The 13,623-nt window shown below is 44.7% G+C and overlaps 1 protein-coding gene across 4 annotated transcripts in view; it reads left to right on the top strand.

Moving 5' to 3' along the window:
- Positions 1–13,623, top strand: part of LOC127574711 (guanine nucleotide-binding protein G(s) subunit alpha) — a 328,685-nt gene that overhangs the window by 220,394 nt on the left and 94,668 nt on the right. For all 4 annotated transcript variants that reach the window (XM_052024002.1, XM_052024001.1, XM_052024004.1 and 1 more), the window contains one exon: positions 8,053–8,150. In XM_052024002.1, the coding sequence (XP_051879962.1) occupies positions 8,053–8,150 (98 nt within the window). The remainder of the gene's footprint in view (positions 1–8,052; positions 8,151–13,623) is intronic.

The raw sequence follows: 13,623 nt of genomic DNA, 5'->3' as shown, positions 1-13,623 counted from the left end.
GCAGCACACAAAATTGGGTAAAGATCTTGGGATACAATGAGAACAACGATGCAGTGAACACTGAACTCTTTGAGCAAGTCCGTAATCATGAATGGATCTGAAAGGTGAAAGATAGAATTCTCGTTGGAACCCGTGTTGAATCAGTCTCAGCCAAAGATGGAGGAAGAAGGGAAAAAGTAGCTACAAGTCCTTGGCCTCCATTCTCCATTTGTACAAGCCCACACGAAGCAACAATTAGACCTGGCATGGACATTCGGCAGAAATAAACAGGGTGCCAGCTTGTTCCCACTTGGCTGAGGTTCACCGGCAATTGCAGTTGTGTCTCCTTGTGAATAATGCTCAGAAAACTGAAAAGCAGAGGAAGTTTATTCAAACTGAGGTTTAGCGTCAAGCACAGATTGGGCAAAAGGGAAACAAGGTCCACTGAACGCACATCCATCGCCAATGAAAAGTGTTTTGGAAGAAGTAGTGAAGACTTCTGGTTAGATTAACCTATAGCCGCATGTCTTTGGAATGGAAAGGTCACAGCAGTAAGTCCACAGGGAGATGATTAATTCCTTATACTCTGGCAACTTCTGGGAGTCAACAAGAGCACAAGCAGCCTCTGTTGTGCCCATTAAGTGCCTGGTTACAGAAAACATTTGTGTATCTCGGACCACATTTATGGTACCTCTAAAACCAGTGGTTTAGTACTTCATTGTAATTTGAAGCAATGTTTTACATAAACGTCAGTAGTGTTGAGCCGCAAAGCTGGGATGATGGTTTCTCTGTTGTAAGTTTGGATGTTCATTCCATGTGTCAGAAAGTCTAGTTGGTTAATAGAGTCAGGGCTTAGTACATTGGAGACACAAGAGACCACAAATGCTGGAATTTGGAGCAACAATGCTGCTCCCACGGATGCTGCTCCACTCGCTGAGTTCCTCCAGCAGATTGCTTGTTGCTCTAGAACTTAGGACATCTCTGCCTTCCCCCATGCTTCCGAGACCTGGAATACCTCAAATCACTGCAGTGGTATCTTGTCTCCACAAAGTCTTCCAAATCCACTGGATGAATAAACAAACTGACATCAGCATCTTCTACCAGGCCAACTATCCCGGTATTGAGGCTCTTGTTCTGCACAGTGGACTCTGATAGACAGACCACATTATTGTCCACCACCAAACATAAGACACACAAAACAGACATTCTGTTCTGAACTCCGTCACGGTAAGAGATTATCAGGGTAGACAGAAGAAGTGATTCAAGGATGTTCTCAAAGCCCCCTTGAAAGGGCTGGTACAATGGCTTAGCCTGCAGAGCCACTGCCTCACACCTCCAGAGACCTGGGTTCAATCCTGACCTCCGGTGGTGTCTGCGGAGAGGCTGCATGTTCTCTCTGTGACTGTGTGGGCTTCCCCTGAGTACTCAAGTTTCCTTCCACATCCCAGAAATGTGCTGCTGGCTAGGTTGATTGGCCACTGTAAGTTACCTCTCGTCAGTGTGAGTGGTAAGAGATTCAGGGGGTGGAAGTTGGGGAGAATAGGTTACCAGGAAACAGGTGAGGAAATGGGATGAGTGGAATTATTCTGAGAGCTGGCACAGACACAATGGGCCGAATGATCTCCTATGTCATAAGCAAATATGAAAAAAGTGTATCATGGGAGTGCTTGACCCATATTACCTCACGACATAGAAGGAGGCCACTCTGGCCCATGGGGTCTATGCTGGCTCACAGAGCATTCTCAATCTCCCACTAAGTTTCCCTGTAACCTCTCAGAGTCATAGCATGGAAACAGCCCCTTCAGCCCAACTCATCCATGCCAACCAAGGTGCTCATCTAAGCTAGTTCCATTTGCCTGTGTTTGGCCCATATCCCTCTAAACCTTTCCTATCCATGTACCTGTCCAAATATCTCTTCTCCCCACATTCCAATCAACTCCTCCTAGCTTCTACCACCAGGGGCAATAACCTACTAACCCACACATCTGTGGGAAACCAGAGCATCCAGGAAAATTTGCAAAGGGAGAACGTGCAGACTCCACACAGGCAGCACAGGAGGTTAGGATTGTCACTGGAGCTGTGAGGCAGCGGTTCTGCTCATTGTGCCACTCCGCAGCGCACAAAAAAATGGAGAAGAACATTTGGGATGGCCTGGAGAGCCTCAAGTCCATGCATCGGGAGCACGTGGAAACCCAGCATAGGTGGTGAAAGAAGCACCTCATCTCACCTCCCTGCCACCCACCCCAACAAGCACCTCCTTACCCATCTGTGTTAAAATCCGTGAGTTCCACACTGGCCTCATCAGCCAACTCAGACCCCACAGACCCGGGCTGGAAGCAGGTCATCCTTGATCCCAAGGGGACTGCCTCAGAAGAAGACAACATCCCGGAACTTGTGACCAGTCAGGGGTGCTCACTCGCTGGAGTCTGACACACAATGGACATCATAAGCAGCACAAACAAGTAGTATACTGGGAAAAGCTCTCAAGTCCTGTCACTAATTTAATCCTTCGGGAGCTGAGGTGACAATCTTTAAAGACTTTTAATGACTCATCGACCATTGCCCAGGTGTTGATGCAACATTGACTGAAAATACCTCCTTCAACTAAGCTGATCTCTTGGTGATTTATTATAATTAACTCCAGTAAGAAAGAGAGACTAGCTTTTACATCGCACCTTTCAGGTTAAAAGTTGTTCCAATGCACTTTACAACCAATGTTTCATGGTCACTTTTGTAACCCAGGAAACATGGCAGCCAAAATTCAGACAGCAAGCTCCCACGGATATGACGATGACTGGATAACCTTTCTGTTTAGTGCAGTCACGGTAGTGTAGCTGTTAGCATAACGCTATTACAGCGGGTTCAGTTCTGGCCGCTGTCTGTAAGGAGTTTGTATGTTCTCCTGGTGTCTGTGTGGGTTTCCTCCGGGTGCTCCAGTTTCCTCCCACATTTCGAAGACGTACGGGTTAGGAAGTTCTGGGCATGTTGGCGCCGGAAGCGTGGCGACACTTGCGAGCTGCCCCCAGAACACTCTATGCAAGGATGCATTTCACTGTGTGTTTCGATCCACATGTGACTAATAAAGAAATCTTATCAAATGAGGAACATACAGCACGAAATAAGGCCCTTCAGCCCAACTTGTCCATGCCAACCAATTTGCCCACCTAAGCAAGTCCCATTTTCCCATGTTTGGCCCATATCCTTCTAAATCTTTCCTATCCAAACAGATTCCAGCCAAGACACCGAGGGTACTTCTCCTGTTTTGGGATCTCCTAAGTCCATTTGAGGGAGCAGGCAGTGTCTTGGTTTAACTTGTTCTGACCATGTTCCAGCACTGGAGTGTTAGCCTAGATTTTTGAGCAAGAGTCTCTGCTGTGAACATTTGCAGTTGGCAAATGTTGCTAAACTCTTGGGAGTTTTAGTCTTTGTTTTAAGTGGTGAAGGCTTGCAACATCATTGAACATGTCGACATGAGTAACTTTCACAATGATCCAACAATTGTTTTATTTTCTGTATTTAAGAATGTATTAACCAAGTATTTTCTGTGATAGTTTTTATCCCACTCAAGGACCAGGGCAGCTGTTGCTGTCTGTCTCTGTTATCTCCCCCATTCCCAATATATTTCCTAGATCTCTGCACTTCTGTCCTTTCAACCATCCCTGAATTTAATCAGAAGATTGTAGGTTCGACTCCTACCTGGCTCGTTGTCTTGGTTTGCTCAGTCTTCAGGGCAGGCACAGTAGTATAGCGGTTAGCATAAAGCTTTACAGCACCAGCGACCCGGGTTCAATTCCGGCCACTATCTGTAAGGAGTCTGTACGTTCTCCCTGTGTCTGCATGGGTTTTCTCCAGGTGCTCCAGTTTCCTCCCACTTTCCAAAGATGTACAGGTTAGGAAGTTGTGGGCGTGCTACGTTGGCGCCAGAAGCATGGCGACACTTGCGGGCTGCCCCCAGAACAATCTACGCAAAAAGATGCATTTCACTGTGTGTTTTGACGTACATGTGACTAATAAAGAAATCTTATATCTTAATTGTTCTGCTTTTGGAGACCTTGCCTTCAGTTGCTGACGTCCTAAGCTCTGGTGTCCCTTCCCTGAACCTCCAACTTCCTTTATAGTGTTCCCCCAAACCCACAGCTTTGACCAATCTGTTCAAATACCTCCTTGCATGGCTCAGTGCCGTGTGTTGTGTAAGTACATTCATGTGAAGCCCTTGAGTCATCTTGCTCCATTAGAGGTGCTGTGTAAATGCAGAATAACTTTGTGGTTGTTCGTTCAATGATATGGTTGTTCGTTCTCTCAGCAGCAGGATAGTAGTTGTGCAGGTGACTCTATGAAGTTTCTGTGTGTAAATGTCCGTGTGCATGTCTTCTTCCACTCATCTGTTTGCCCCTTCCTTCACTCCTCACACCTTCTTGGTTTCTCCCAATTGTGGCTTCTTTTATTTCCCCTTTTTCCTCTCTCTGCTTCTCTTCTGTCATTCCTCGTCCATTCTCCCGCTTCACTGCACATGTTTGAGATTGAAATGCTCCATGTGTTGCATCAGTTTGAGTAATATTAAGCAAATATTTCATTACATTGGGAAATCTGCCTGGTCATAGAGTCATACAGCATGGAAACAGGCCCTTTGGCCCAACTCGTCCCTGCCAACCAAGATGCCCCATCCAACCTAGTCCCATTTGCCAGCCTTTGGCCTATAACCTTCTAAACCTTTCCTATCCATGTACCTGTTCAACTGTCTTTTAAATGTTGTTATTGTACCTCCTTCAAACCTTGTACATCTTTTCTGCACTCCTTCCAGTTTAGTAACATATTTAACTGGTAGCCCTCATTTGCCATATCTTTCAGTATTGGTGTTGGTTTATTATTGTCACATGTACCGAGATACAGTGAAAAGCTTCTGTGTGCGTGCCATCCAGACAGGGCATGCCATACACAAGCTCATCGAGATAGTAAAAAGGAAAACAGAATTCAGAAATGTTGCAGTTACAGAGAAAATGCACTTCAGGTAAACAAATGATGTGCAAGGGTCACAATGTGGTGGATTGGGAGATCAAGAGTTCAAGAATTCATCTTTAGCACATGAGAGGTCCATTCAAGAGTCTGATAACAGTGGGATAGCAGCTGTCCTCGAGCCTGGTGGTACGTGCTCTCAGACTTTTGTATCTTCTGCCCGACGGGAGAGGGGAGAAGAGAGAATGACCAGGGTGGGAGGGGTCCTTGATTTAGACTGTAAACTCCTGATATTTTTCCTTTTAACCCCACCATTGGGTCAACACCTTGGTAACTGAGCCATGCTTAGTTGTCAGATACATTGGAAGCCATTTGCAGAGACGCAGAGGCAAAGACACTGGTATGTCATACTTTGAGTCATACAATGCAGAAATAGGTCCTTTGGCCCATCGTGTCCACGCTGACTATCAAGTATCCATCAATACCAACCCCATTTTCCAGCACTTGGTCCATAGCCTTCTGTGCCTTGGTGTCTAGATGCTGAAATGTTACGAGAGGACTTGCCTCCACTCCTAACCCACACCCCTCCCACTACCACCAGACATGGTTCTCATGCTTGCCAGGAATATGCCAGATACATTGGAAGCCATTTGCAGAGACACAGAGGCAAAGACACTGGTGTGTCAGCAACTTCAGCATTTGTGGATTCAAGTGGAAGATTCCCAGTGGATTCCAATCCTGATATCCAGGCTCGATAGGACTTGGTTGGAGGTTGAAATCCGTCTGACACTTCTTCGCTCATCTCACGCCTCAATGGTTCCTTGACCACGCATCTGAATCCTTCCCCACCCCTTCCTCCCCAGCCTCCCTCCTAACCAAAGGGCAGCACAGTGGGCACTGATAATAGAGCCTGTTGCCTCACCACTTCAATGACCCAGGTTCAATCCTGACCTCCGGCGCTGTCCATGTGGAGTTTGCATGTTCCTCCTGTGACCACGTGGGTGCTCTGGTTTCCTCCAGCATCCCAAAGATGTGCAAGTTGGTAGGTTACTTGACAACAACATATTGCTGCTGGTGTGTAAGTGAATGGTGAGTTGATGAGAATATGAGGAGAATAAGAAAATGGGATTAACATGAGTGTAAGTGGTTGCTTGATGGCCAGTTTGTAGTCAATGGGCCGAATGGTCTGTTTTCGTGCAATATGAATCCATGATAAGGTACTTGCGTCTATAAGAGGGGAAGAATATCAGTGAGGAAAACTTGTTCTTTTTACTTGTGTCACCACATATCTGTTTAGTATTACCCAACTGCTCAATCTCGATGCTTACAGTGGGATTCAAGCAGAATTGCTATAGCTTTATCAATCATCAGCTTGTCAGCAAAACTTCTTGAACCAAAACCAGGAGGGAAAGAGATTGTCAAGCTTTATTGCTGGGCATAGCCATACATTTTTAACCATAATTTTGATAATTGAGCCGTTCTAGTATGGTGAAAAACGTTTTATTTTATGGAGAGGTAATACCATTCTGTCAAAGAAAGGCATCCTTATGTAAATCTGAAGTCTGTCCTTTGTAATTGTCTAAATGAAAAAGTATAGGAGAAGTGTGGACTTTGTTACTTTTTTTAAAGCATTTTTCACTCTTTTGTTCTTTATTTAACGGATCTTCAGGCTCAGTGTGGAAGATCATATTCCTTTGATTTTCAAATGATTTACTTTTTGAAAGATAAAATTATCATCAGTCATACACAGAAATTCAGGGCTTTGTAACCATTAACAAGAGATTTCCACTTTGGTCGGAGAAAGCAGTTGCAGACCCCTTCAAAGGGCCAGCCACAGGACATGTACAAAGACACACGGTAGTGTAGCGGTTAGCACTAACGGTTTACAGCGCCAGCAACCTGGGTTCAATTCCGGCCACTGTCTGTGAGGAGTTTGTACGTTCTCCCCACGTCTATGTGGGTTTCCTCCCACATTCCAAAGTCATACGGGTTAGGAAGTTGTGGGCATGCTATGTTGGCGCCGGAAGCGTGGTGACACTTGCGGGCTACCCCCAGAACACTCTACACAAAAGATGCATTTCACTGTGTGTTTCAATGTACATGTGACTAATAAAGATATCTCATTTCATCATCAGAATAATCAAAGAGCAACATCGGACAAGTCAGGTCAAATTTCTTCTTAAACTGTGAATAATAGATTGTCACCAGAAGTATTCCAGTAGGATATTCAGGAGATTCTCCTTTTCCCAGACAATGGTAGGAATATAGAGCATGAGAAAGAGGAGCAGGGGTTGGCTGTTTGGCTGTAAGGTCATGGATGACCTGACCATTGGCTTCAACTCCCCTCTTCTATCCTTCCCCCGACTCACAGTTGATTCCCCACAGTCAGCCTTGAACATAGTCAGTGACTCAGCATCCACAGCTCTCTGTGATAATAACAAACATTCACAACCCTCTGAGAGAAAAAGTTGATCCTCCTTGCCATCTTAAATGGGTGACCGTGCCCCTTAATTCTAGATTCTTCTACCAGAAGAAGCACCCTCTCAATACTTCCCCTGCCAGACACCCTCAGGATCAGACATGTTGCAAGGAGCAAGGAACGTCATTGCACCTTGGTGTCGTACCTCGATGTACTTATGTTTTGAAATGATCTGTATGCGTGGCATGCAAAACTAAGTTATTCACTGTACCTCGGTATATGTGACAATAGTAAACCAATTCCAAATAGATAACAATAATCTAATCTGAATGAATCTGAGATCACTTCTTGATCTAAATTCCAGAGAGCAATGAAGAACAGATAGGAGAGGGAAGGCCAACGATCAGAACAGGTTCCAGGAGCCGTACAGTGGGTTCCTGTATCTGATGCTCCACACTCCTACCAAAAGGCTCAGTCCTTACTCACAAGATAACTCCTTCATCCCAAGTTCTAATCAAGTGAAACTGGGGTGAAGAAGGCACACGTGGACCATAAACACTGGGAAAGATCATTTGGACCAAATAACTTGTCCTTAGCCATTAAGTCTCAGGTGTAAAGAGGCTTGTTTCAATCTGATAAATAAAAGTCACCTTGTAATTTTGGAACTTTTTATTTAACGCAAGTTTTCTTCCTATTTTCAGGAATTTTTCGATCACGCAAAAGCACTTTGGGATGATGAGGGTGTGAAGGCATGCTTTGAAAGGTCAAATGAGTACCAGCTCATCGACTGTGCACAGTAGTAAGTATCCTTCATCACTAATAAGTGGATTGTTGCAGTATTTCCAGCTCCTTTTACAATACTTCAGCTTCTTCCAAAAAGAGAAGTTACTTTATCTTGAAATGGAGAATGAGACTCAGCTGTTTGGAATGTTACAATGTCCTCTGCTCAGTGAAAGGACACCAGTGAAGTGTTAGCCAGAGCTGATCTGTGAAATGGTTGAATCGTGGTAATTCTGTGAGGCAACAGAATGGTGAAGAACCAGAAGGGTCTCAGTTGGATTGCTTTGGATTCAGTTTGGAAGGGTTCTGCTGTTCCTGTGTTTGATTGGTCAGTGCTTGGCTCATTAATACAGTTGGGGTGGTCCATCTCTCCAGTGAAGAGGAGGGGACCATCAGGTTGGTTTTGGCTCATGCAGGTTTCACTGGTCAGAGGTGGTGTTGAGTTGAACATCTTCATAGACTGTGCCTCGTCATCCACAGGGTTAGCAGTTCCCCAGATGGTTGTAATTCATTGCCTCCTAGGTTGTCCTGCTGCGAATGCTCTGCAATACTTTAATCTCTTCCTTCCCACTAACTGGGCAGCAGAAGTGCCAGAGACCTGGGTTCAATCTTGACCCATCTGCATGTTCTCCCTGTGACTGGGTGGGTTTCCTCCAGGTGCTCCGGTCTTCTCCCACATCCAAAGACCTGTGGGTTGGTAGTTTAATTGGCCACTGTAAATTGTCCCTGGTGTGTAGGTGAGTATAGAATCTGAGGGAATTGGTGAAAATGTGGGGAGAATAAAAAAAAGAATAAATGTAAGATTAGTGTAAATTGGTGTTGATAGAGTGGAGTGGGTGGGCTGAGGGGCCTGTTTCAGTGCTTCAGCTCTCTATGACTCTAAATCTAGTTGTCCCTGGTGCTTTGGGTGAGATGGTATTGTGTTGAGCATCTATAGTGAAAAGTTGTTTACTCTGTCACTTGCAAAGTGGATGAGACAGCCTGTGAAATTCACAAGTGGTAAATCCTAAGTGAGTTTGATGACTATGTCCACAGCCAACCAGTATTCTTAGGGAATGTTTCATTGATTTAAAAAATATATATGCAACGCAATGCAAATTTTATGGATGAGCTGGTTTTAATTACACCTTAAGAAACATGTTTTAACTTCGTTTATGAAACTGGATTTTGAAATAGTTCTGCTACTTTGGTAACCGCGGCCTTGCTTTGCATTGAGTTCTAGGGGAGGATATGCAGTATGCACATGCTATTGGTCTCCCAGAATATGCAGAGATTGTCCTGTGCAAACTGAGCAAGAATGACAGATTGGAGAGAGGCCTCGAGTGTGTAGATGCTTCATCAAAAACCCATTGGATTGTGTTAGTTGCAGGATCGGTTAGGCATTAAGCCACAAGAGGCCTTGGTCAGGTTTATTTTTGACTGGGAGGTATCTATGGATTTCCTCTAAGTTAAATTGTTTTAAATATTTTGCAAAATGTCTGTATAAACTATTTGTGCCTTACATCATTTCATTAAAGCGATAAAGGAGAACCTGTTTATATGGCCTTTTATATACAAAGCAAATTGCTGGCAACATTCAACAGGTCTGTGAAGCGAGAAGGCAAAATTCCATTCATTTCTGGTCGTCCCATCACAGGAAGGATGTGGTGGCTTGGCGAGGGTGTAGAAGAGGTTTACCAGTGTGCAACCTGGATTAGAGGGCATGTACTATAAGGAGAGGTTGGACAAACTTGGGTTGTTTTCTCTGGAGCGGCAGAGGCTAAGGAGAGACCTGATAGAAGTTTATAACATTCTGAAGGGCATAGATAGAGTAGACAGCCGGTATCTTTCTCCCAGGGTCAAAATGTCTAATAATAGAGGGCATGCATTTAAGGTGAGAGGGGGAAAGTTCAAAGGAGATGTGCGGGGCAGGTTTTTTTTTACACAGGGTGGTGGGTGCCCAGGACACACTGCCTGGGTTGGTGGTGGAGGCAAATACGAGGGGGGTGTTTAAAAGGCTCTTAGATCGGCACATTAAAGGGATGTGGCCATTGTCTAGGCTGAAGGGATTTATTTAGTTAGGCATTTGATTACGTTTAATTAGTTTGCCACAGCATAGTGGGCCAAAGTGCTGTACTGTTCTGTGTTCTATGTTCTACGAGAAGCAAAGAGGATGATTCAGGGTTTCACCAGGATTGGGAATGATCAGAGATAAACCGGTTTTAAGTGGAGCAGGGCAAGGTCTTCATCTGTGTGTAAGGCAGGAGAATTAAGTGGCAAATGGCGGAGGTATTGTGAGGGAAACTCACTGGGACTGGAACGAGTTGGAGTACTGTGTGCAGTTCTGGTCACCCTTCTGTAGGAAGGATCATTAAACTGGAGAGAGTGCATAAAAGATTCACGAGGAAGATACCAGGACTGGAGGGCTTGAGTCAGAAGGAGAGACTGGATAGGCTGGAACTTTTTTCCTTGGAGCAAAGGAAGCTAAGGGGTGACCTTACAGAGGTATATAAACTTTTTCACACAGAGGGTGGTGAGTATACAGAGTCATAGAGCAATACAACACGGATACAGGCCCTTCGGCCCAACAAGTCCATGCCGACCACAGTGCCCACCCGGTTCATCCCAATTTCCTGCGTTCAGCCCATATCCCTCCAAGCCCCGCCCCTGCATGTACCTATCCAAGTGCTTCTTAAATGATACTATTTTACCTCAACCACTTCCTCTGGCAGCTCGTTCCATATACTCACCACCCTCTGTGTGAAAAAGATGCCCCTCAGGTCCCTTTTAAATCTTTCCTCTCTCACCCTAAACCCACACTCCCTAGTTTTGGACTCCCCTACCCTGGGGAAAAGACTGTTACCATCCACCTTATCTATGCCTCTCATAATTTTAAACATTTCTATAAAGTTACCCCTCATTCTCCTACGTTCCAAGAAATGAAGACCTAGCCTGGCCAACCTCCCCCTGTAACTCAGGCCCTCTAGTCCTGGCAACATCCTCGTAAATCTTTTATGCGCTCTTTCCAGTTTAACCACATCTTTCCTAATAACACGGTGACCAAAACTGTACACAGTACTCCATATGGAACAAGTTGCCAGAGGAAGTGGTAAAGGTATGACACTTACTAGGCATTTGGACAGGTACATGGATAAGAAAGGTTCAGAGGGATATGGGCCAAATGCAGGCAAATGGGACTAGCTTGGTTGGGCAACTTGACTCTTTGAGTGAAAAGCAGCAAGAGTAAACAGGAGAAGCAGAAACACTCTCTGGAGTTACCAAACGACAATACTTGAATGCTGGAAATAAGAAGAGAAAATGTTTGAAATGCTAATTGTCTGAAATTGGTGAGTTTGATGTTGAGTCTGGAAGGCTGTAATGTAGCGAGGCGAAGGGGTGGGGTTCCTTTAGCTTGCGTGAGGAGAGGGTAAGAGGCAGAGGACTGAGTAATTGGGAGGGGTGGTGAGGTGGCACATTAGGTCTAAGGGTGAAGGTGCTTTAGTTCAGTGAGGCCCTTGACCCTATTTTGCCTCCTGTTTCCTGCAGACATTGTCTTTCACTGGGTTACAATTCCTCAGGTGTTGAAATCCCACTGCACCTTACATCAGCCAGATGTAACTCAGAGGTTAGACAGCTCCTATCGATGGCTCAGTTCACCTCCACGCACCTCAGCAGCACTGACTTTGGCCTCGAACGTCATTCAGCAAAGCTCACCAGTAGACAGTAAGGAATGAGGGTTCCCAAAACGCACAGAGACCAATTGCAGGTTCCATCTCCTGCCCCAATGTTTCAAGTCGAGACCCTTCATCCAATCAGTCCAAATGAAGGGTCTCGGCCCAAAATGTTGACTGTTGATTTCCCTCCAGCAGTTTTGTTTTTTTTTCTCCTTGTTGTTAATCCCTTCTGTACCTTCTCCCAAAGTGAGGTGACTGGGATAAAGGCACATTACTCCAATTAATAAAACGATTGATTGGTAGGTTAATTGGTTACTACCCCTTGGTGTTCGGAAGTGATCAAAAGAACCAAAGGGGAATTGATGGGCACGAGAGAGAGAGAGAGAGAGAGAGAGAGAGTGTGTGTGTGTGTGTGTGTGTGTGTGTGTGTGTGTGTGTGTGTGTGTGTGTGTGTGTGTGTGTGTGTGTGTGTGTGTGTGTGTGCGCATGCGTGCGCGCTTACTGACATGTTGGTGTGTGCATGTACATACGTGTACATCTACACACGTGTGGATGTGCACTTGTGTATACATGTGCGTATGAGAGAGAGAGAATAAGTTGCAGGCTGGAATGGAACTGCTAGGAGACAGCATGGACCAGATGGGCTGAATGGCTTTCTTCTTTGTCATAATAAGAATGAGTGATTATGGTCTAATTAGTCTTTTATAAAAGCTGAATGTAACTTCCCTGCCTTTATCAATCCCAGGATTATGTATACTTTACTACCCTGATTTTACAACATGCCCTTGCACTTTAAAGGATTGATAGACTTAGACATGAAGGTCATTAAATATATTCAAGAAGGAGTTAGATATAGTTATGGCTGAAGTGTTCATGGGATATGAGGAGAGAGCAGATCAGGGAGCTGAGTATGGATGATCGGCCACGATCACATTGAATGCTGGAACAGGCTCGAAGGGCCAAATGGCCTGTTCCAACTCCTATTTTTCTACATTTGTGCCTTCTGTGTTTAAGCCAATTTCCTTTTCATGCTGACACTGACTCTGTAATTCCATGCACCTCAATTTGGTTAACCAGCCTTTTGTATCGGACCTTGTCAGATGTCTTCTGAAAGAGCATGTTGACAACATCCCTTCAATGACCTCTCTGTTACCTCATCAAAAGATTCAATTGCATTATTCACGCAAGAATTCCCTTTAACAAAGCCATGCTGACTCTCCACTGTTAACTCAAAACTTCTCCAAGTGCATGTTATTTTTTTCCCCAGATTATTGTTTCTAAAAATTCACCCCACCACTGAGGTTAACCTGACTGGCCTCTAGTTAAATAAAGATGTCACATTTGCTACCTTACAGTCCCCTGGCACCTTTCCCTTATCCATAGGAAGCGTTGAAAGGTAATGACAAGTCATCATGCAATCTCCAGCACCAGCATTCCATCTGGTCCTGGTGATTTATTGAAGTGTAATTGGTATTTGGTTTATTATTGTAGTATGTACTGAGATACAGTGAAAAGCTTTGTTTACGTGCCTTCCAGACAGATCATTCCATACATAAGTACATTGAGGTAGTACAAAAGGGAAAACAACAGAATGCAGAATATAGTGTTACAGTTACAGAGAAAGTGCAGTGCAGGTAAATTGGGAGATCAAGAGTTTACCTTTATCATACAAGAGATCCATTCCAGAGTCTTATAACATTAGATAGAAGCTGTCCTTGAGTCTGGTGGTACGTGCTCTCAAGCTTTTGTACCTTCTGCCGAATGGAAGGAGGGAGAAGAGAGAATGATTGAGGTGGGAGAGGTCTTTGTTTATGTTGGTTGCTTCACCAAGACAGTGGG

The sequence above is a fragment of the Pristis pectinata genome, chromosome 9 (genome assembly GCF_009764475.1).
Source record: "Pristis pectinata isolate sPriPec2 chromosome 9, sPriPec2.1.pri, whole genome shotgun sequence".
Taxonomy (NCBI): domain Eukaryota; kingdom Metazoa; phylum Chordata; class Chondrichthyes; order Rhinopristiformes; family Pristidae; genus Pristis; species Pristis pectinata.
This window is presented reverse-complemented; position numbering and strand designations above follow the sequence as displayed.